This window comes from Lepidochelys kempii, chromosome 2 (assembly GCF_965140285.1).
Source record: "Lepidochelys kempii isolate rLepKem1 chromosome 2, rLepKem1.hap1, whole genome shotgun sequence".
NCBI lineage: Eukaryota > Metazoa > Chordata > Testudines > Cheloniidae > Lepidochelys > Lepidochelys kempii.
Window position 1 is genome coordinate 89,274,265 of NC_136381.1, and position 23,882 is coordinate 89,298,146.

General features: G+C 40.7%; 1 protein-coding gene across 14 annotated transcripts in view; it reads right to left on the reverse strand.

The window, feature by feature from the left end:
* PPP4R1 (protein phosphatase 4 regulatory subunit 1) overlaps nucleotides 1-23,882 on the reverse strand; it is a 90,447-nt gene that overhangs the window by 52,686 nt on the left and 13,879 nt on the right. For 9 of the 14 annotated variants that reach the window (XR_013635315.1, XM_078851570.1, XM_078851569.1 and 6 more), the window contains 2 exons: nucleotides 14,861-14,996; nucleotides 7,092-7,198 (listed from right to left, as the gene is read on the reverse strand). The exons of 1 other annotated variant lie outside the window; for it this stretch is intronic. Coding sequence is in view for 12 of the 13 variants with exons in the window: in XM_078851570.1 (XP_078707696.1) it covers nucleotides 7,092-7,198; nucleotides 14,861-14,996 (243 nt within the window). In the remaining variant the exon portion in view is untranslated. Of the gene's footprint in view, nucleotides 1-7,091; nucleotides 7,199-14,860; nucleotides 14,997-19,068; nucleotides 19,234-19,607; nucleotides 19,757-23,882 lie in introns of those variants that run through there. 4 more of the 14 variants (XM_078851573.1, XM_078851575.1, XM_078851574.1 and 1 more) reach the window with 4 other exon arrangements.

Sequence of the window (23,882 nt, forward strand, 5' to 3'; positions counted from 1 at the left end):
ACATAAATATTAAAAAAATAAGGGAGAGCAGCATTTTTCTTCTGCATAGTAAAGTTTCAAAGCTGTATTAAGTCAATGTTCAGCTATAAACCTTTGAAAGAACAACCATGTTTTGTTCAGAGATACAAACATTTCAGAGTTACGAACAATCTCCATTCCAAAGGTGTTTGAAACTCTGAGGTTCTACTGTACTCTGCAAAGTGTGAATTGCCCCAATCATCTCAAATGAGTTGGGAATGTTGACACTGCAATATCCTGGGAACCACACTACACTGCATAGAACACTGTAATTCTCATTTTTAAATCTGAATTAACTATTTCACCATTGATCATTTTAAACAGAAACATTAATCTAAAGTGCTTATCCCAAAAGCCAGAAGTGACTTTCACATCTCCTTATGACAGGTTTCAGAGTAACAGCCGTGTTAGTCTGTATTCGCAAAAAGAAAAGGAGTACTTGTGGCACCTTAGAGACTAACCAATTTATTTGAGCATGAGCTTTCGTGAGCTACAGCTCACTTCATCGGATGTGCCTCAACTGGTCCCTCCTACTGAGCAGCCAAAAAGCTCCAGTGTTCCCTAACAACTTTTACAACGGAGTTGGGTATTAACATGTTAAATCAATGCACATGCCCAGTGACCCGATACTTGTTCACACAGACTTTAACATTACACATATGCCAACAGGAAACATATCTTAACCTAGCTGAGGGTTAGGTTCTGATTGCATTGTGGTTATGAGGCACTGAATGTGTGCACCGTAGTTATTTATGTGTTGCACTGAAATGGAGTTGTGGACCAGAGGAGTCTTAGGGTTTGTCTACAAGGGGAAACTGACTGGCGTAGCTATTCTGGAATAACTCCCCATGTGGATGTTATTGTGAAAAAAACAGTAACTTCGTTCTGGAATAGCGTCCACATGAAGAGCTTTTTCACAATATCTATACCGGTCAATATCTCCCATATAGGTAGATGCAGCGTGAGTGTATTTGGTTATCACGAGGTTTGGGTGGTAATAATGTATGAGAACTGAAGTTATTGTAGGTGTTAATGCTGCCACAACTGGTGATTTCCTTCATCTCTGTTGAAGAAACTCATTTGAAAACTCTTAACTCCATGTAATTAAGTTTTTTGCACAGGATATATTTATTGATTTGCATAAAAGCTTCTGTTCTTAATTAGATACCATCTTCTGATGAAACACACTTATCAAACAATGCTGGTTTGTGTGTGTTATGTATTCGAAGGCTGGCTAGGCAGTGTGGGGAGAAAGACGACACCTCTTGAAAGTACCTCTCCCTGCACAACCACCACCGATGTACTGAGCTTCACATTAAGAGGTATAAAATTTCCAGCACTGCAAATCACAATGGCCACTTGTCAAGAGCCTGAGGGCAGAATCTAATTTGCATATATATTTATATCGTTTACATGAACTGTGTCAGTTTGTATTGTGTCATGATACAGTTAGACTAATTTAAACAGTAATAAATTTAATCAAATCTTAAAGCTTTATTCCCTACTCTCCTTCAATCTGGTATACACGCTCTTTCATATACCATTTTCCTCCTCTCTCTTTCCAATACTCTCTCTCCTCTTCCTTCCAACTCTCTCCCATTATACTTCTTAATCCCCACCCTGCCTCTTAATCTCTCACTCACTTCCCCCTCCCTTTCATCTGTCCCTCTATCCCACACAGACTTTGCTAGGGCTGTATTCAATAAAAAAAAATGGACTAGGTGAAAGTCTATCGCAGCCTGAAGACAGAGCTTGCTCCTTTCTTTTCAGGTATGCCATCAACACAGACAAGACCTCAGTCTGCTCCTTCAGGCTGCCAGCTGTGATGCTTTGCTCTTTCCACATGCCTTGCTAACCAACCAGGAGTGGACCAAACTAGGGACTACCAGTTCAAGGAGAGAATTTTTGCTAGTAACTACCAAGTGAGAGGGACTTTTGGCAGGGGAAGGAGATGCTGAAGCAATTAGGGAAGGAAGAGGACTTTCTGACAAGTTGAGGATGGAGTGTAAGGGTGCGGAACTGCTGGCAGCTGGGATGGGGACACATAAGCACTTCAGTTATTCCAAAATCTTAAGGACAATGTGAGCTGCAGACTAAAAGAAACATTACTAAGCTGTCAGCAAGCTATGAATCAGTATCTCAACTGTTACTTAAAGTGGGCTTTTCAACATTACTTTTGACATCCATACATGTTTTCAGAAATATTTAGTGTCATCCCATAAATCTGCTTAAGAAAAAACTCTGATAGTCATTTCTGAGTACAGCAATTATATGCACAGTATGCACAAATCTGGAATGATGGCAGACAAGTTATTTATATTCGGCTTACTATATGTTACTTGATTAATTATGGTTAAAAGAATTCTAGGCTTGATTACAGCCTCAAAATTAGTCTCATGATAAGTTTTTGGAAAACTTTAAGTTTATCAAGTAAGTTGTATTTGAGACAGATGTATGTAGAAAACTAACTAGTTCATCACTCTGGTGACAGTGTTCTAACAATCTCGGTGTTTGGTGAAATATATAATATCTTTCCAGCAGGAGACTTTCATCTCCAACCTGCCATTCCCCCCCATAGCCCTTTAAAAAGGTTTATTACATTAGTAGTTTTTATAATACCCTAAATATACATGGTACTTTCCAAAAATAGACGAAGATACAGTCCCTGTCTTATAGATGTTACAACTGAAAGGGGCCCAGTGCTACAGGCATTCTGCAACATTCACAACAACTTCAATGGGAATTGAAACGTTAACTTCAAAAGGGAGTTAATGGCACTCCATGGACACTGGACCTGCAGCATCAGGCTCCATGTTTGATAAACGAAACATAAGATGTTACAAAAATAACAGAGGTAGGGACAGTATCATGATTATTGATGAGGTAGAGAAGTACAATTATCCCCATTTTACAAAATGGCAAAAGGAGGCACAAGTGACTTGTCCATGCCCACAACGGAGATGGTGGCAAAGCTGGGATATTACCCCTGAATCCCAGTCCAGTGGCTTCACTGCAATACTAACTTTCACAAGGGTGAATACATTACACTTTACAAGAGTGTTGGGAGGACAAATCAATTAACGGTTGTAAGGCATTCAGATGCTATGGTGATGGGCTTCACATAAGTGCATATGTATACACAAGGCAGATTCATGTTTCCACATTAACTGCTATTCGCGCTTTTTATTTAAGAACTAGGGGAACAAAAGCTGAAAAGTAGCAAATTCGGAAGAGGAAATACGTTTACCACACAAAGTATAATTAGTCTGTGGAACTCTTTACCACAAGTTGTCAGCGAGGTCAAGAGCTTAGCAGGATACAAAAAACAAACTAAATGTTTGTGTGTGTAACAATACCTTCTGCCCGACACACACACCCTCCCCACAATTATGGCAGTAAATATTAAAAAAAACAAAAAAGAACTTTGAAAGGAATAGAAACCCTCAAACTTTGGGACGGACACCAAACTCTAAACTACTGGGGGTTAGGAGGAAACCTTCCTTGGGGCAGATTAATACACATCTGCCTACTACCCGGTTTCCTCCTCTAAAGCAGATGTTACTAGCCATTGGAGATAGGATACTGGACAAGACAGATCATTGGTCTGATCTCGTATGGCAATTTCTGGGTCCTTAGAGTAAGAATTTTTATAATAAAAATCATATTTTTACTCATTATTCTTGTACTCAAATGCAGGCACACAGCTGAACCATTTTGGTTCAAACTTTAAAAAAACCTAGAGACCATGACTAGAAAATTTCAGCCCAATAGCGGACTTAACATTAGAAGTATCTAAAGATATGGGTTTGTAATGGAAGTTATTAGACAACCTTAGTATAGGTCAGTAGTTCTTTTGTACTGGTGACCCCTTTCACATAGGAAGCCTCTGAGTACGAGCCCCCTTATAAATTAAAAACAGCTTTTTATATATTTAACACCATTATAAATGCTGGCGGCAAAGTGGGGTTTGTGGTGAAGACTGACAGCTCGCGACCCCCCCCCCATGTAATACCCTCGCGACCCCCTGACGTGTCCCGACCCCCAGTTTGAGAACCCCTGGTATAGATGTTTCTAGCACTCCAGCTGTAATACCTATATATTGATTACCAATAGCTAAGGCTACGTTTTAGTCACGGGTATTTTTAGTAAAAGTCATGGACTGGTCATGGGCAGTAAACAAAAATTCACAGCCTGTGACTTGTCCAAGACTTGTCCTATTTACCCCTAACTAAGCTTGGGCTGGGGGACCGCAAGTGCTCTCGGGAGGACGGTCTGGGGGTGCTGCAGGTGATGCAGAGGGGGAAGCGACTGGTGGGTTGGCCCAGAACCCCTGCTGGTGGGGAGGCAGGCGGCAGTGCGCGGCCATGGATCCCCCACTGATCCTTGGGGGGGAAGAGGGTTGGCGGGGCTGGCAGATTCCCTATCTGACTTTGCTCATCTCCCCAAAAGTGGATGGGATGTCCCTGCAGCTCCTAAGAGGAGGGAAGGCTGGGGGCCTCAGCTCACTGCCTCCGCCCCAAAGGGGCGCAGTGGCCTAAGAATGCCCCAGCAGTGGCCGGTGTGGTTGGCCCAGGGGCTATCTGATCTGCTTGGGCAGCCCTGAAGCTAGCCACGCTGGCCGCTACAGAGGTCACCGAAAGTCACGTAAATCCTCCGTGATAGACACACAGCCTTACGAATAGCACTGGTGGGGGACTCTCACTCAACTATGCAACATTCAATGCAAGTCCCTGTTTCTGCCTTCAAACTTAATTATACAATATACACACAATAAAAAGAACTGCCTCAGTTTCTCATTTGAGCCAGCTGACAGATGGTAAAAATCAGAAGAAAACCAATCATCATGGTTCAAGTGTGACAGTGATGGAAATCAGCTGTCAAAAAATGAGAAGTTGTCTACATTAGTTTAGTCTAATTTCGCAGCAGTTCACGTGCTAATGGGCTTTTCTTGATACTTAGGCTTGGTTCTGGTATAATTCTAACAATGAAGCCAGAGTACCACCAGATAAGAGATTTGAGTCAAACTAAGCAAGTCCAAAGCACAAATAAATTAAAATTTTCAATTGTTTATAAGTTTTACAAAGCAAGTTTAGAAAATAACTTAAGTCACAAAAATACCACTTCTTACCATACAAAATTAGTAATTTTATTTAATGCTGCAGTGTAGATTGAAAAGATACAAGTATTTATACTCTCTTTTACCAGCTTCATCAAGACAGATCTATTTCCGTTTGTAACTAGTTTTGTTTTAAGATGCACAATGAATGTTCAAATTGACTGTCTTAAAGAAACAGGTTACGGCCTGATATTACAGCTGTACCATGCATGAAACTCACAATGAAGTTAATGGCAGTATTATTCACAGAGCAGCTGCAGAATCAGGCCTACAGTATGACAAAACTAGTAGCACTGGAAACTGAAATTTTACAGTGCACAAAAAGCTTGAAATGCTGCTTTTGCTAACTAGCCAAATACCAGTCCAGACCAAAAATACACTACTCTTGCTATAGGAAACAAAGCAGATTTGAGCTCAGGTCTCAGTACTCCATCTTTCTTCTACAAACGGATATGTCAAATTGACAGTTATGCATGAAAGCTTTAGGCTGAAAACTTGCTCATCACTATAGCAATAAAGACTGCTGATATTACTGCACAAAACGTACATAGCTCTTCATGAAGCTATTTTCCCACAGACACATCTGTCCTATTTTCAGATATGCTGAGAACCCAAAATTAACCTGAGGGCTTACGAGATGCTAGTGCTCAGCACAGTTGGAAAAACAAAAATAGGCAAACTGCTGCTATAGATACATAGATTTCAAAAGCAAAACCAAATCGGAAAGTGTCCAAGAAACAATGGTTTACCACTATTTTGTATATATTGAAATATATATATATTTTAAAATAGCACGATCATCTTATTATTACTCAGAATGGCTACTTATCTGTCAATAACATTTGCTCATATAAACATCAAAAACATGCATTATAAATTAACATGGTAGCCCTTGGTAGAACTATTTGTCTTGAAAAGCATGTGTTCTGTGATTCTGGAAGAAAGAAAAGGAGTAAGGGAGATGAAGACCAAAAGCAATTTTCTCCTCATGTTAGATCTACACAGGTTTCTCAAACTCCCACAGCATTCCTGCTGTAAAGTATAAATAATGTTTGTGCCTCCTGTGATGTCAGGCCTCTCTTGCTGCTGAAATCATCCTCCTCTCTTGTTACTTCAACCGCAGCATCACCTCTCCAGATGTGAATATCTCCATAACTTTCTGTTTCTTACCACATCAATTTCAATATACACATCCTCACTTAGAAAGCCTTACATATATTTTACTGCACCTACTTCCCTGCTCTCATTTTTCCTTATTCAACCCCATCCCCTACTCTCTTCCCACTCCTTTTGCCTCACTATTCCATTTTCTTCCTTCTATGCTTGACTTCACATCTCAAACATCCAAAAGTATCAATATGCTCCATCAGCAAAGCCCTCTCCCCACCTTCAAATTCCTCCTAAAGCCCCTACTACTACAAGAAAAAAAAATCCTTCCTTCCACCCTATCAACAATTCTCATGTCCTCCTTTACTTCAGCAGTTTGTGGTATAATGTGATTGATTTGACCAACATAGGGCCTGAACCTGCAAGACCTCTGCCTGTGAAACTCCTACTGAAGCCTATGGGAGTTTTGCACAGAAGGTTTACAGGATTAGGCTCCCTTCAATTGTCAGCTCTTCAGGGCAGAGAATGTATCTTCATCTACAAATTGCAAAGTACCATGTAAATTTGGGATACCTGATTATATAATATAAACTTTTGTTGAGATCTACTAATGAAAAGCACTATAGATGAGTTACGAATTATTAGCTGTTTTCGTAAAGTGCTACTGAAACAAGCAGCAGGGGAGGGGAAGAAAGACTCCTGAGGAAAAAAAAAAAAAAAAATCACAAAATACATTACGGAATTCTGAAGGCCTATTTTAAATATGGAAGGGGAAGAAAAACACACTGATCTAATGTTAAAAGCTTTGATCTTCCTCCATTAGCCCATTAGGATCTTTCATACTACATACCTGAATCATCAGCTAATCTGCTGATTCTCTCCAGCACAGCAATACAATCTCTCTCATCATCGCTGACTTCCTTCAAAGTGTCCAGCAAACTTCGAGCCACCATTTGCCTAGTTCATAAGAGAATAAATATCATACAATTTTTGGAAGCAGTAACTTAACATTTTTGATTACTCAATATTTTTGGGGGTGAACAAGTTTTCTAACCAGACCATAAAAACGGATCTAAATAATTTTAAATTAATAACTTTAGTTAAAATAATCTTAAAAATACCCTAAGGATTTTTAGAGCTATGATAAATATCTGAACTATTAACATTAAATGTAAAAAGCTGAATTAATGTTAATATCCTTCAATTTACAAGGACAAGGGAAATCAAAGGGGACGTCAACAACCTGGGATTATTCCCCATCCTCCAGGTGCGGGGGGGTGGGGGGGGGGGGTGTTGACAGAGTCAGATTTTCGTCCTCAACTCTGAGCTCCCCTACTTGGCTGAGGCAAGGTGAGGCGAGACTCTTGCTTTTAAACAGTTTTTGATACAACTCCAGGTTTTATTTCCACTAATGAAAGTATGAGAACTCAGTAAAGACTAACTATAGCCAAATTAAAGATAACCAACGCTGCATTTTGTACCAAGTTATATACATGCACCATGAAAATAAAAACGGAACACATGTACAGCTCTGTTTATGCTTGAATAAGAGATATGAAGCATTCATGTAAATCAGAACCACCTTATCCACTACTTTTAACTCATGACATTTTTATACTGAACCCAAAACATCTCAATATTGACACTACAGACTAGACTAGAAATTTAAAGGACAAGATCCAAGTTTTAACTAAAATTGTAATTTGTTAGTGACATGGATGGCTCTAAATGGGATGTGTTCAGACAACATGGTTAAAGACTGGTTAGTAATTGTAGCCACTACCAACTTTCCTCCTTGTAAGCAGGCTACTCTGGCATATGATTTTCTTTCTTAAACCAGTTTCACACTTTTTGGCAGTATAGATGGGATATACACAACTATCACAAGTTTGGATGGTCCTCTATCTCTCTATATAGTAAGAAAACTCGGACAAGAGTGCATTGCCCCCACAGGCTGCTTGTTCTTTGTGCATGTCCTTCAAGCTACCTATCCCATTCCTGACACAGTAAGGGATAACCACCTAGATATTCCCAGAATGGACTGGTACAAACATAGTGATGTAGGTGTGGACAGAAAGTTTGTTGACAAATGGGAGGGCCAGGAAAAAATTCAGCTGTGCAGACAATTCAACCACATAATTAAAACTAGATCACATAAGTGTGTCACACACTGGTTGTATTTCTCACATACACAGGGCCTTAGGAACTTTGCAATTCATTTAACTGGAGCCAGGAAAATACAGACCATTTCCATGAATGTAAAGCCTCAACATTAACAATCATTTAAAACTTTCTAGAATTAAAAGTGGTAAACTTTTCCACAATATCAAAAGTAATCCATCCACATTACACACTAACCATCTGCAAAACTGTTTTAAATGAAAAAGAATCTTTTAAGAAACTATTTTCTTGTATATTTTCTTTAAAAATACAACAAACTGTAGAAACTCTTCACTTTTTCCAAGTCTGCTCTTGAAATGAGATCACCCATGCCAAGTTTCAACCTGGAAAAAGTGTTATACATCTCTAAATAGAGAAACAGCTAATAAAAATATGCTCATTGACTATAATGGAACAAAAATATTCCAGCTTGATCAGGATTCATGGTTCGTTCAAACTTTTTATAATCAAATGACCAGAAGTATCTATGTAGTGCTCATAAAAGGGTAAATTTACCCTAAAAACTCAGCTTTTGCTTAAGAAACTCTGTGAGGGATATAAATGACCTCCCTTTCTTTAACTAGCAGGCAAGCAACAGGCTTCACCTGCCATCGCCCAGCCCTACCACTGCCACTCTGTATCCTTTCCCCAAGGTTTCATTGACCACTGGAACCCTGGACAGAGAATCATAGGGAAAGAATGATTACTTTCCCTGCAGTGCATGGTTCTTCAATATATTGTACTCAGTGTGGATCCTACTGTAGAATGGACATGCACCTCATGCACAAAAGATTAATATCTTCTAAATAGCTCGGTCCTTTGACACCATTTATGCACCCTATGCCTCCCTGTGGTCCCACACAAGGGCATAAAGGGAAGGACAGCCAAGACCCTCCCTCAATTCAAAACCCATAGTTGCTTAGGACTCCCTAAAGTGGGTATTGAGGATGGGTCACGAGAGCCACGCTGACTACACCTTGGGAGTGGGATGGACTCACAGTCACTGTAGGTAAGTAACTGTTCATTCTTCTTCAATTATGTGTAACTGGTGACTGGAAAGCAGTGGCCTCACTGGATGGTGGGAACGAGGAATTTCAGCTATATTACTCAAAATAATGATTGAAGTGCTGCTCTCCCAAACTCAGCATCTGACCTAGTTGCTAAGTCAAGGATGTAATGTTTGACAAAGGTCAGGGAGTTGCCCAATGTTGCTACCTTGCAGATCTCAACACATTCCTGAAGCAGGCAGAAGAGAATGCCTGTATCATGGAGGAGTGAGCCTTGACATTTGGAAGAGAGGGTGGCCAGAAATCTGATAAAAAAAGATGGAAATACTGTGCATGATACATACAGATTCTCTATGATGAGATGGCCTGGCTTTTCAAAGGGATGGACGTAACCAGAAAGAGGCAAGGGGATAGGCTTAAAAGGCTTGGCCCTGTCAATATAATAGAGTATGGCTCTGGAAATGTTCATAGTACTTAGCTTCTTTTATCCTGTATCCAGTCAGATTTTGGGCAGACTGATTGATTGAATAGTTTAGGTGGAATTCTGAGACCAATTTAGGAATGAACCTGGGATGCAGATATAGCACAATTTGTCCCTGTGAAAGGACATATAGGCAGGTCCAAAGTCGGATCTCTAACCAGTGGTTAAGCATGCAGAAGACTTTTGAGAAACTTGGATACAGTTGGGGGTACAATGGAGCATGACTGAACCACAGAGTGATGTACTGATATTCTTGCGAGGTGAACCATGAGAGCAGGCCAGCATGCTTTAAGTGTGGCATGTAGTTGACAATCTTAGGTATCGGGGCTTCTATCAGGTCCAGACTGCATTGGACTGTCCATATGGAGAACTTCTTCCATTTCAAAGAGCACCTCTTTCCTGTATATGACTTTCTGCTCTGTATGAGAATTTCCTGAATTGCTGGAAGCAGTCTTTGTCATCAGTGGTCCATCAGCCGATATTCAAGTCATCAGGTACAATGACAGTAGGCGTGGGTGCAGAATCTGACCACGATTCTGTGATATTATGCCTGGGCAGCCTGGGAGATGGATGGAGTGCCAAATGGACACCTGCAATAGGTCTGAAAGCCAAAACTGCTTCAGCCAGTAAAGCATTCTGAGGATGAATGTGGCCTTGCTCCTTCTGACCTTGGCTATCAACCTGGGGATCGGGGGAAAATTGGCAGAAGTAGATTCAGGACTTGAGTCTATTGTTGCAGGAAGCAGTCTGGCAATGAAACAGGGCATTTTATTCCTCTGGAGCAAAAAGTTTGGGTATTTGGCACTGTTCTTGGTGGTGAAAACATCAATGGTAGAAATCTCAAATTGACCAAATAGCAGCTCTGTGATGGATTTCCACAGCAACCACCCATTGTTGGCTACTGCAGGTCTGCTCAAGAAGTCTGTTAGGTTGTTGCTGATTTCTGGAAGAGAATGAGCCAATGGAGTTATCCCATTTGGGCAGCATGTCACGGCTTGATGGCTTCCTATCAAAGGGGTAATGAACCAGCTCCTCCCTGCGTATTTACATAGCGTATTGAGCATCAAGATCTGTACCACTGAGTTCCATAGGAGAGTAGAAAATGCCATACAAGCCAGTCTATGGGCATAAGCTCCAGGATGTTTATGTTTCAAGTCATCTTGGGACCAGGTTCCCTGGACCTACAAATGGTTTAGATGGGCTCCCTATCCTGTTCCTGGTGTGTCTGTAATGAGTATCATTGTCAAAGGGGGCAGAGTATTGAACTTCCTTTCGTTTGTTCTTGGGGTTTAACCACCAACTGCGCTCTCTCAAAACTTGGAGTAAGACTGTGACCCTCTTGCTCATGTGTGTTTGGACAAAAAGTACTATCCCCTCAGCCAACGTTGTAGAGACCAAAGGTGAAGTTTGGAAAGTGGTGTCATTTATGTGCACACCAACGAGTGGCCTAGTAGACCTCAGCAAGTCTACACTGTCATAACTGGACTTGACTTTAGGTTGTTTATTATTGATCAGAAAGAGTGGAACCTGTCCTTTGGAGATAGGCTTTCACCAATGGAGAGTTGATTGTAGCTCGTATGAACTCTATCATTTGTGATGGAATGAGACAAAATTTAGACTCCTGCCTCTGATCAGCCAATTGTCTAGGTACAGGTAAACATGAATGTTCTCTCTCCTTATGTGTACTGCTGCTAATACCATTAGGCAATTTGTCAAGATCATCGATCCCATGGAAAGTTCAAATGGCAGTGCCTTGTACTGGTAATGGCTGGGGCCCACTGTGCATCATAGGTACTTCCTATGGATGGCTACATGGAAGTATATGTCCTGTAAGTTGAGCCGCTAATCAGTTTTGAGCTTGAAGAGATGGAATGAGGAAGGTAAGTTTTAACATCCTGAACCTGAGGTAACGTATGTATTTGTGGCGTCTCCACAGATCTACCACAGGACAAAGAGTCACTCTCTTCAGAAGAAAGAGGAAGCACAGAAAAAGAAGCCTCTTCCCCTGATTTGAGTTGCACCTCCTTTGGCTCTTAGACAAAGCAATTAAACCACTTCTGCCTGCAATAGGTTCTTGTGAGAGAAGTCCCTGAAGAGGGAGAGGGAAATGGGGTGGAGGCAGGCTAAGGAATGAAATTTGATAGAAACCATCACCAACAACTAACCTAAAACCCTTCTTTCTGGTGGCAGACCACGGCTGGTGCAAGGAGCAAGGTGGTTTCCAAAGGTTACGTTCACTAAAGTTGCTCTGATGTGGCTCCCAACAGTCCTGTCAAATATGCTGATGTGCCACTGGTGCAGAATGTGTCACTGAGAAGAAGTAGACTGACACCTCCTGATGTATCTGGGCTATTTCCTGGGTGGATAACTGGGCTCTCTAATGCGATAGGACAGGCTCTTCAGTCTCATCCGAGGTGTGTAACAGTATGGTTTTTGATAAAAAGACAGTGCATAGATTCCAAAGGGACGCACGGTAGCCTTTAAAGAATTCAGATAAATTGTCTGCGTGACCGCTGAGCAACTCCATCCCTTCACAGGATAGGTCCTCTATGGTGGCTTGCACTTCCTTTGGAATTCTTGACGCCTGAAGCCCTGAGGTCCTTCTTATAGTGACTGCCACAGCTGCTCCGATGAACACGGCTATTCACAAGACTCCTATCTTGTGCACACAAGGCAAGTACGCACCTACAGTTGGATCCACAGTTATATACTCGAAGGACCTTAGATAACTTTACTCGGGCATGCCAAACTCCTCTTAACCGCTTGCCGATTTGGAACCAGCACCAAGACTTCTCCACAGAGCACAGGTGATGCAGAGACTTCCTATGCACAGCCATTTTATCCCTTTCTTCCCCTAATTTCTATCACAGGGTATAAGTGGTGCAAGATTCTTTTACCAGAGCTTTGCATAAGAAATGAATGTCATCCTACAAGTACACATTTAGAAAAAATAAAGGAAGGTTAGAAAAAAGTTGCCATTTGCTTTCTGCAGGCATTCTAAATCACGATTTGGAAGATTTTTCAAATTTACAAAAAAATAGGACTTGAAACAAGCAAATTTACTACTAGTAATTAAAATATTTGTCAAACAAAGAAACAAACCTAAAAGAGTTTCTGCATCAATTCCCAATTTTACACTGAACTTCAGTGTACCACTACGAATGGAAAGATTAATACCCACACACACACCCCATCCCTTGGCAAATATCAGAAGTGATTATAAAGTAGATTAAGACCCCTAACACTGGCTTGAGAACAATGGTAAATCTATAACTCCAACTTCTGTTGACATCATTTCAACACACCTTTCTAATCTAAACTCTGAGTCTATGTTTTGAAAATAAAGTATACTTTAGCAGTCTTTCCTTAGAAATGGAATAATTTTCATTTGAAATGTATACACTTAATAACATTAAATTACAGTTATAAGAAAATGTACTTATCAACCTATAATGGGGTCACAGGGATGAGAGAGAAATAAACCCATCATGCATGTGTAGGGAAGAAGGCAGTTTGAAGGGAAACAAAGAAAGAAAAGATTACTTTATTTTATTAAGTGGAGGTGAAAACCTCCTGAGAATGCATGTGGGGGGAAAGTTAAGAATTATTCCTGTTAAGTTTGAACCTCATAGTCTTGACATTTACAAAAGTTTTGTTTTCCTCACTAACTGTTTTTTTTACATATCACAATAAAATACGATAGGCCTTAGAAAGTTTATTTAAAAAACTACTACTTTGGTGATCTGCTGATTCAACCCTCAATTGCAAAACTGTGAGGAAACATTGGGTGTCAGGGATTTCTCCACAGAAGTAAACCTAAACACCACGAACTATTAAATGCAAGACACTTGAAGAGGAAGAAAATTTTTCAGTTATAACAAGCTAAACCTTACCAAATTAGAACATTTAAAAACTTTAGTTCAGTCTGAAAAATGAAGGCCCAGTCTGGTAAATTGGGGGCATGTCACTTTTAGGGACTATTCACATGCTTAATATTAAGCACGTGTAAATCTTTAAAGGACAGGGCCCTAAATACCAAAATTAACAGTCTAATCTGCAATGTGACTGAAAAGTATATCAAAAGCAAGCTTAAAAATTAAGAACTGCACATAAACACGTTATTAAAGGTAGTTTAGGTTTAAAATATAATCTTTATTACAATAAAACACCAAAAAACACTTTTACAGTAACTTATATTAATAGAAAAATGTTCATGATCTTTTAAAATTCCAACAAAAAGAGGTTTCGGTTTGGACTCAAACATTCCCTTGCAGCATGTGAAACCCAAACACTAGAGCATGCATAATACTATTGCACAAAAACCAGAACATGGAATAACTAGTCCACTTGCCTCATCATCAAACACACAGTGGGAAAAATAAACCAAGCGCACAAAAGGGGGAAAAGTAAATTAGATTTTTAAAATGTTTTCAGTTTTAATACCCTAAAGAAACAGTTCCCAAACTGTGGTCTGTGGATTACCAGTGGCCCACAGGATACTTGATTGTCTGCTGAGAGCCGACAGGTCACAAGACACTGGCGCTCCTTGTTTGCAGCTGCTATGTTTCATTAAATAAATAAATATTTTCCTAGAATACCTTTTCCACATAAATTATGACAGCCTCGTGGCAACTACTGCTATGTGATTGTTAATGGGAGGTGAAGTATCCACAGGAACCTATTAGGATATGGTCCACTTTATGAAAAACTTTGAGAATCTCTGAGAATTAAGGTTACTTAACAGGTAAAAAACAAAACAGGTTTTGGTTTTGTGCGGGGAGGGAGGGTGAAGAGATTTGTATGTGGAGGGGGGATTAACGTATAAATTTTAACCTGACAATGTACTTTTAAAAGAAATTTTTAAAACATTTACATGTCACACAGATGAACTCTAATCAGATATCTAAATCAGATTAGTATACAATATGCACCTTGTTCTTTAAACAGAAACAGGACATTTAAAAAGCATACCTGTTAAATATGTTCTCACTTGCAGCGTACTTGTCCAGTCTTCCCAAAGGCGTCAACATTTCATCTTGTGAGACAAAGTCCAGGGCTGAAGGTATAATAATCACATCAGACTCTGAGCTGTAGTCATCCACACCAACTATCAGAGACATCAGAAATATTCCTTATAATCACAATACTTTAACACTAAAATGATGCCCTTGTCTGAGGACAAGCAAGTCTAGGCAAGAATCTCTGTCTCAGATAAATATATACTGAACCACATTTTAAAAATACTCTCATTTTCCTTTACAGTCATTTTCCTTCTATGAAGCCCTCTTTGAATAGGTCAGCGTTTAATCTCAAAACCTATTTGCTTCAACTTGCATGCCATTGCTCCAACTTCCCAAGTCTGAAATGTCACAAAAAGTTTAAAGCTGCAGTAGTTACACAATATTCCTATTTGCATACATCAAATGACTCTTGACTAATCCTCTGACTCTTCAGTCAACTCAACTTTTTAAATACATCTAGGATTAAATATTTCAGTTAAAATCTGTAACTATTGAAAGGTGTAGTTTTTGCAGGCAGTGTACATCTGGACTAAGAAGCAATTAAATATTAATGCAATTAAAAATAAGGTCTACTAAGCACAAAACATAAATGCACATAAATGAAAGTTGAGCACAAAAATGAACTTCAAATATGTGCTGTAACATTATAGTCCGATATAAAATCTAGAAAATATTTCCCAATGCGTCTACTTCTCTACAGAAAAATATACATCTGAAACATTAACTGCACATACACGCACACTTCAATCTGACAAGCAGCTTTATGCAGTTACATACCTGCATCCACATGCAGCCTCAGTAAAGTTACTGGGGCTGTGCATGGGAAGTTCTGCATGGAGCTGAGTGAAGGATGTGACTTAAGCTAAGTCTCTGAATGTGTATAACTCTTCTTAGGGTATGTCTACACTATCCACTGAATCAGCAGGCAGCGACTGATCCAGCGGGGATCAATTTATCACATCTAGTCTAGAAGTGATAAATCGATCCCCGAGAGCTCTCCCGTCGACTCCCGTACTCCACCACTGCGAGAGGCGCAGGAAGTCGAAGGGGGAGCGGCAGCAGTCGACTCACAGTAATGAAGACACCACAGTGAGTAGATCCAAGTACGTCGACTTCAGCTACATTATTCATGTAGCTGAAGTTACGCAACTTAGATCGATTCTCCCTCCACCCCAGCCTAGACCAGGGCTAAGTTAACTGAAGATTCAGTATAACAGACCAAGGACCCAATCCTGTAATCTTTACTTATGTGAGTACTCCCACTGAGCTCAAATGAGACTACTCTTATACCAAAAAACTGCAGGAACCCCAGGTCAAAAGTGTTACCACTGCAGGTCTGACATCACAGCACTGTATAACTACTTCCCAGTCTGTCTGGCTATTTAAGTTCTGCCATATAAAATGTTCAAGGCTAAAAACTTGGTATATCAGTTTAGGACTATATTTTTTAAAAGCAAAATCAGAAAAATAAACACACTCCTCTACTCACTTTTAATAAAATCATACTCTGGGTATGTCTACACTGCAATTACAAACCTGCAGCTAGCCAGTGACAGCTGACTCGGGCTCATGGGCTCAGGCCCTGTTTAATTGCAGTGTAGACATTCGGACTCAGGATGGATCCTGCACTGTAGGACCTTTCGAGGTGGGAGCATCCCAGAGCTCAGGCTGCAACCCAAGCCTGAATGTCTACACCACAATTAAACAGCTCCTTAGCCTGAGCCTCACAAACCCAAGTCAGCTGGTGCAGGTCAGCCGCAGGAGTTTAATTGCAGTGCAGACACACCCTAAGAGTTCTGAAAGTTAGCATTTCAGGCATATAATTTCTTTTCAATATTCCAAATGCATGTATCCGTAATTTTCTGAATTGAATCCTTACACATTTTAGTTTTCAAAATGTACCTTCCTTAAATACCACACTAGAATATATTATTTTAACCTAAGGGAGTGATATTTTAGAACCTAATGATATTTACATATGAAGAAACATTGTTAAGTCATGTACCCATTCCCTACCTGGGTAATAAATTGCCATTCTGTAATTGCTACAGAAGGTGATGATGAGGAAATATACATGAAAGTTAATGGATGGATGAGCAGCAAATATCCTGAAAAAAAAGCAAAGTGGCCAAATTCTACTGTAGCTGGGAGTCAAATGTATGGGTTTCTTAAGGGAAATCAGGGAGAAAGGAAGAAAATAAGGTTTTGGTAGGGAGGCAGCTGGCAACCAACTTACTAGGAGATCTAGTGCAGTAGCAGCGGAGGAAGCATGGAGGGAAAGGTGGTGATAGAGTTGCAGTTAGAGGATAAGAGAAGACAGACACTCTGCAAACATGAAGTCAGACTGGGTGGAGTGATACTGAACTATTCAAGAGAGCGGCTCAGGAAAAGATCAGCTGTGTAATCAAATGACTGCAGCACAAAGGGAAAACACTTAGCAACCTGTTGCTTACACAACTAAACAGGCACTTGGGGAGGGCAGAGGTGGTTGAGATTTAGGATGTGTCTTCACTACCAATGTTAAAACACGTGCTTTAACGTGGCTGTGCAGTCCCCGCACCAGCGCTGGGAGAGAGCTTTTAAAAAAGAAAAAAAAAAAGAACCACCCCCATGAAGGGATTAGCTTCCAGCACTGGTGTAGTCTACACCTCCACTTTACAGCGCTGAATCTTGCATCACTCAAGGGTGTGTTTTTTCATATCCCTGAGCAAGAAAGTTTCAGCGCTGTAAAGTGGTGGTGTAGACAGGCCACAGGGTCTCTTTTGGGAATAGGTCTTTTTCTTCACTGGGGGATAGGAGAGGAAGAGAAAGTGTACATGAGTTAACCCAAGGTAACCTTAAACTTGGCCTGCTAACTCAGGTGAAAACTACAAACTACCTTGTCTTTGTTATGATTTTCCTCACCTTAGTTTATTCAAGTTAAGACTACACCTTTTTTCATAGTGAAGATAAGGCCTGTGAGATTTTGTTTTCTAAGGATTGCCCAACGCATAGTTTTTATTCCAATTTAATTATATTGGTTTAGACCTAGACACCCAAGAAATAAGACACACCAGAATAAGCCCCTTTATACCATTATAACTATGTCCACATTACTGGCTGCATCAATTCAATTATATTTGTCTCTAAACTAATACAGTTAAATCAGTACAAAAGTTATGGGTAGACAAGCTCTTACTGACTGTTTAAGTTGGGAGGCATTTGTTTCTCTTTTCATGCTATGCATTATATTTTTAACAGATGCTTGGATGCCTAGATCCTGGGATACGGGGTATTACATCTAAACTGAAATTAAAAAAACTACTAGAATGCTCCATTAATATGGCAAGTCATAGCTGAAGCGATTAAGTGTGAATTCTTGTGAATCTGAGTAGTCAGTGCCTTTGTATGTTGCACTTCATACACAAAAACCATTATAAATGCCAAGAATTATGGAGGCATGGTAGCAATAACAAAGTTAAGACTGTGTGAAATTTTCCCTTTGACAGATTTTAAAACCTTTTCTGTAGCTCAGTGTATTTGCTCTCTCCATAAAAATTAAAAAGGGGATGCAGTCTTTGAAGTTACCTTGGATTTTTGAAGGTACAAATGAGCACTGACAAGTGATCCTGGGACAAGTAATAGCCCACAGAAAGTCTCTGTGACAGGGCAATTTTCTGCAATATCCTTGAAAAACCTTAGTGAACTAAGCTTAGCAATCTTCAGAATCCATTGTATTAACTTCAAAGGTTATATATTATTGTGTGTCTCAATAATCAAAGGACTATATTGAACAATGTCACAGACAAGAATGGTCTTTTGCAACAATGTGTGTGAAGTGGGTTTCCTGGGAAATATGTAAGAGAAGGTGAATGCATATCCCCATCTCCAGTTATGCAAAAACCCAGCCTTTCATAGCTATGCCCTGAGGAGTTGGCCTTAGTCTCCTGATCACCTGCTACAGGAGGCCAGGATCAAAGGCCCAAGCTGTATAAGGAAAAGACTGAACTACTCAGGGTTGTGCTAGTTCTGAGCTAAGGCTGTTTTGAATTTGTAATCAAACCCCACAAAGCTGTTTTCTTGTGAAGGACTGACGCCTATCAGACTCCTGGTAAGCTTATTAGAATGCATGTACATATTTTTTATTGTTTTAATAAGTTTTCTCTGTAATGCTTTCACCTTAAGAATAAATGTTCTTCCTTCTAAAAAGAGTTGTGTGGTAACTTGGGACTGCTGGCAATTAGTTATCACAGTCTTTGAAAAGAAATCAGAGAGCAGATGCTGGCTGCTTGAGGCAGTCTGTCTTGCTGGGGATATCACAGTGTAGGCTGGGAACTGTGCAATCTGGAAAAAAACCAGGTCAGGAGGGAGGGAGACGTGTCTCTCTGTCCAAGAGAGTTAATGGCTGAGGAGACAGGAGTCTAGAGTGGGTACCCTTTGTTGATCATGGAGGGGAATATAGGTGCCGGTACCCTGAACTGTGACATCCTCCCTTTTCTGAAGCGTAGGTCTCCATGCTCTCTAATTTTGAACAACCACAGTCTTTGTAATTACCAAACTGCCCCAAACACATGCTGGTCTCCTCTATTCTACAGTGTAGAAGACATTTCTATATACAATATTTTTGACTTTTGGTTTTGGTTTTTAATTTGCCTAATTTGCAACAGATACTGGGAACCTTGCCAAGAGAGGTTGGCTGATTTTACCAATTGCAATACCTATTTCCAGCTGTCCACAAACTAAGGCATCAGTTGCTTGGATAAGTTCCTACTCCTTTGTCCTGTTTGGAGGAAGCAAAGGGATGATCTACACATACGCTGCAGCACGTCTGGTGAAAACGCTCCATGCTGATGGGAGAGAGCTTCTCCTGTTGGCATAATAAAACCATTTTTGTGAGAGGCAGTAGGTATGTCAGCAGGAGAAGCGTTCCTGGGGACACAGCACTGTCCACATTGGCGCTTATGGCGATGTAACTTACCTCACTCAGGGGGGTAGTTTATTCACACCCCTGAGCAACATAAGTTATGCCGACCTAAGCTGTAGTATAGACATAGCCAAGGAGGCACCCTTTGGAAGGGAGTATTTGTACCTGAAGTTGTCTTAAGTATAGAGGTTTCCACTAGAGCTGGCCAAATCACAGGATTTTCAGTTCACAGGAAATCTTCTGTTTTTTAAAACAAGGTTTCACTACGATTCAGAACAAAACCACATTTTTCTAAATTTGCCACAAACAAGGAATTGTGAAAAAATTTCAGTTTGAAAACATCAAAACATCTGCTCCCTAGGATCCCCTCACAGTTGTTTAGTGAAATTGATATTCTTGCCAGTTTCCCTGCTACAGCAGCATTGAAAATCAACAAGAATGTCAATTTCACTCAGCAGCTACTAGGGGCTCTGAGGCGCCAGGTGGTGCCAGCTGGCAGAAGAGTCTGGAAGCCCTGGGGTCCCTGGTCTGAGGAAGTCCACGCGGTGGAGCTAGCCAGGAGCTGCAGACCCTGGGAGCCCATCCAAGGATTTCCAGGCTCATGCTCCTGTGGCAGCAGGCCTGGAAGTCCCGGAAGGGTAGGGTTGCCCTGAAAATACAAACCCTGGACGACTGGAGTCCCGGGCCTCAGGCAGCCCAACACATGGGATCTTGCTGTCTCTCCGGCTCCTCTGGAGCTGGGGGGAAGGCAGCAGGGAGGCAGAGTGCCCTGGGCTCTCCTCCCGGCAACCATCAAGTTTTTTGTCAATTTCACTGATAGAAGATGAAATTGACAAGAGCTATCATTTCAATCCTCCCCCATCCCCCCCCCCCCCCCCAAAAAAAAACAAAGCTCTTTGGTAAAACTAAAATTTTCTCGTGGAAAAATTTGGTTTTGCAAAAAGGGCATTTTTCATAAGAAAATCATTCTGGGGGAAAATGTTCAACCAACTCTAGCTCCCAGCTCTGCTCCTAAGATACGTTTGTTAGCCAACAAGTCATTTATGGTTTTACCAGCTAGTAGTGTTAGCCCAGTGAGGGCTTCTCAGACCAGCACAACAGGCACTGCTGCAAAGGAGTCTTCATTTGTACCCACTACTTCTAGAAGGGCTTTATGGTGGGGACAACAAAGGAGGACCACCCCTGGCCACTATATGTCCACTTATTCCACACACACCCAACTCCGAGTGCCTCCCCACTCACCCATCATCCCTGCTCTCTACATATTCCAATCTCAGAAACAACTTAGCCCTACCAGCCGCGCTCCTGATAAAAGTCCATCTCGTTAACATCCTCAAGTCCATCCTCGTTAACAGTCCATCCTCAAGTGCTGCATAGAACCAACTTACCAGTGGGCACAGAGGAAAAAGATGTGCACCACTACTACGGTAATAGCTCCAACTTTTGAGGGCTCTGGCTCTCCACAGGTACTGCTAGAAAAAAACCCATCATTCTGTTGTCTGAATGCCTTTCAAGAACTGCAGCAACAATCATTTTTATCAATTAAAGAGCAAGAGCCAAGCATTCATCCTGGCCTCCATTTTGAGAAAAATACTTAAGAAATGGCACTGGCATTCAAGGACTTATGGGTCTCTTCTTGCCACAAATTTTCTAGTCACTGCTTATCAGTGAGTTGTGCCAAAAAACAACAGGATTAGTTTGGGGTCACTGCAGCTCCAATGGTGCAGTACAGAACCATGGATACAGCAAAAATTCAAATATAGCAGAAGTGTAGATACTGCACTGTTGGTACTTAAACCAATGCCACTCCACCAACTGAGTAACCAATGGTGCAATTATGGTCATTTATTGCTAACGTGGATGGGACAACATAACTCTAAGGCCAGGTCTACACTCAAAATCTGAGTCCACCCAGCTGTCACTCACGGGTGTGACAAATCCACCTAACAAGCACAGTAGATAGTGCTAGGTCGACAGAAGAATACTTCCATCGATGCAGCTACTGCCTCTCAGGGAGGTGGATTAAATACACCCCTGGAAGAACCCCTCCCGTTGCTATGAGTGTCTACACTGAAGCGCTGCAGCTGTGCTGCTGTAGCATTTCAAATGTAGACAAGCCCTACCTATGCTAAGGAATAGTGTTTTAGCCTAGCCCAGGTGAAAAGATGCAGCAGGGTTCTTCCAGCTGATAGGAGCTGTCATGCCATCTTTGACTACATTTAGGAAATCAAAGCACTACTGGAAATGGCGTTCAGAAAAGGTTCACTCAAACAGCTAATGAAAACAGTTTAAATACTAATACACTAGACAAACAGCTTAATGCCTTTACAGAAAGCATGTTTGAACCAGGATGGAAACTTGGGTGAAACATGGTTAAAGGTGACCTTCAAAAGAAGAAAAAATGTTTTAGCTTGTGATCTTTGCTTCTTGATGATGTATAAAGACAGAATGAAGAGTGTTTTTTCTTTGAAATGAAGAGTGTTTTTTCTTTTTTTTGAGGGAGGAGGGGGCAAAGGGGGATTCCTCCCTCTCTCTCCTTTAAGGGTAGTATGAAACTGAGGAAAAGCTTCTGCCTGTTTGTTACCAAGGCTTTGTCTACCCCCATAAGACTCTATGCCAATTACAGTACTCACGAAGTTATGACAAGACAGAGACAAACCTCAACAATTAAGATAGGGAAAGAAATTTTAGTCAGAGCTTGTCTACACTTGAATTGCTGCAGCTGCACCACTGTAGCGCTTCAGGGTAGACACTACCTATGCCTACAGGAGTGGTTCTCCCATCAACATAGGTAATTCACCTCTCTGAGAGGCAGTAGCTAGATCAACAGATCCGATTAAGTGAGCTGTAGCTCATGAAAGCTTAAATAAATTGGTTAGTCTCTAAGGTGCCACTAGTACTCCTTTTCTTTTTTCTTAGATCAACAGAAGAATTCTTCCCTTAACCTAGCACTGTCTAACAGGGACTTAGATCACCTTAATTACACTACTTAGGGGCATGGATTTTTCACACGTCTGAGCAATATAGTTATGGTGACCTATTTTCTTGTGCAGACCAGGCCTTACTGTTCCAAACTCCAAAATACCCAATTAATTTGCACCCCTGTACATCCACATCACACTTAAATTACAAAGTTACCAAAAAAGTGAGACGTTTGCCCAAAGGCTTGACATCAATTGAGTGTTTCTTGGAACTGTCAATAATATTAGCATTTAAATGATTTCAAACAACAGCTAATCAAGGTGAATGGTGAGAGCCAGAAGGTATGAGAAAATAATGGTTTCCAAGAAGCAGTTATGGTCTATCATGTCAAAAATCTAAATCCTTAGCAATACCTAAAAGAGAAGGTAGTTTGAGTCACTTTGTCAATTCACAGACTAAATTGTCAAGAACTAGCATACTAAGAAGAACCTGTCATAACTGTCAATTTAAAAAGAACCAAGAAAAGTACTGAGCTCAAGAGTTTCAAACTCATTCTGCACTGAGGGCTAAATTATGGTCCATCAGCCAGGTTAGAGATTCAGAATTACATAATATACTCAATTTATGGCACAACTCCCACTTTACAGTTATTTATTATTTGATAATGAGATCTTACTGATACATTCAGCATCACTAACACAAAAATATGCTCAGGAAAACATGCTTAGCATTAGTATTACCACTGCTCAACCTTAATTTCCATTCCTTCCTATGTGTGTGTATACGCACATGCATGAACATTCCTTTTTTCCCCCCTTTGCATTCCTTTTGTTGCAGTGACTGCCAATTCCTACTATCTGTGGATAGGTCTTCAAAGCAAATGAAGATGCGATTGTAATGCAGAAAGGCATACCCATGCTAGCTTTAATCTAGTTAGCTCAGATAACATTGGTAGTGAAAAGAAAAGGAGTACTTGTGGCACCTTAGAGACTAACCAATTTATTTGAGCATGAGCTTTCGTGAGCTACAGCTCACTTCATCGGATGCAAGTTAAGATGTTGCTTCCTGGGCTTCAGTGGGGTAAGCACCCTAGTATAAGCCCGCCAAGGAACCTGGGTACAGACTCAGGTAGCTAGCCTGAGCCAAA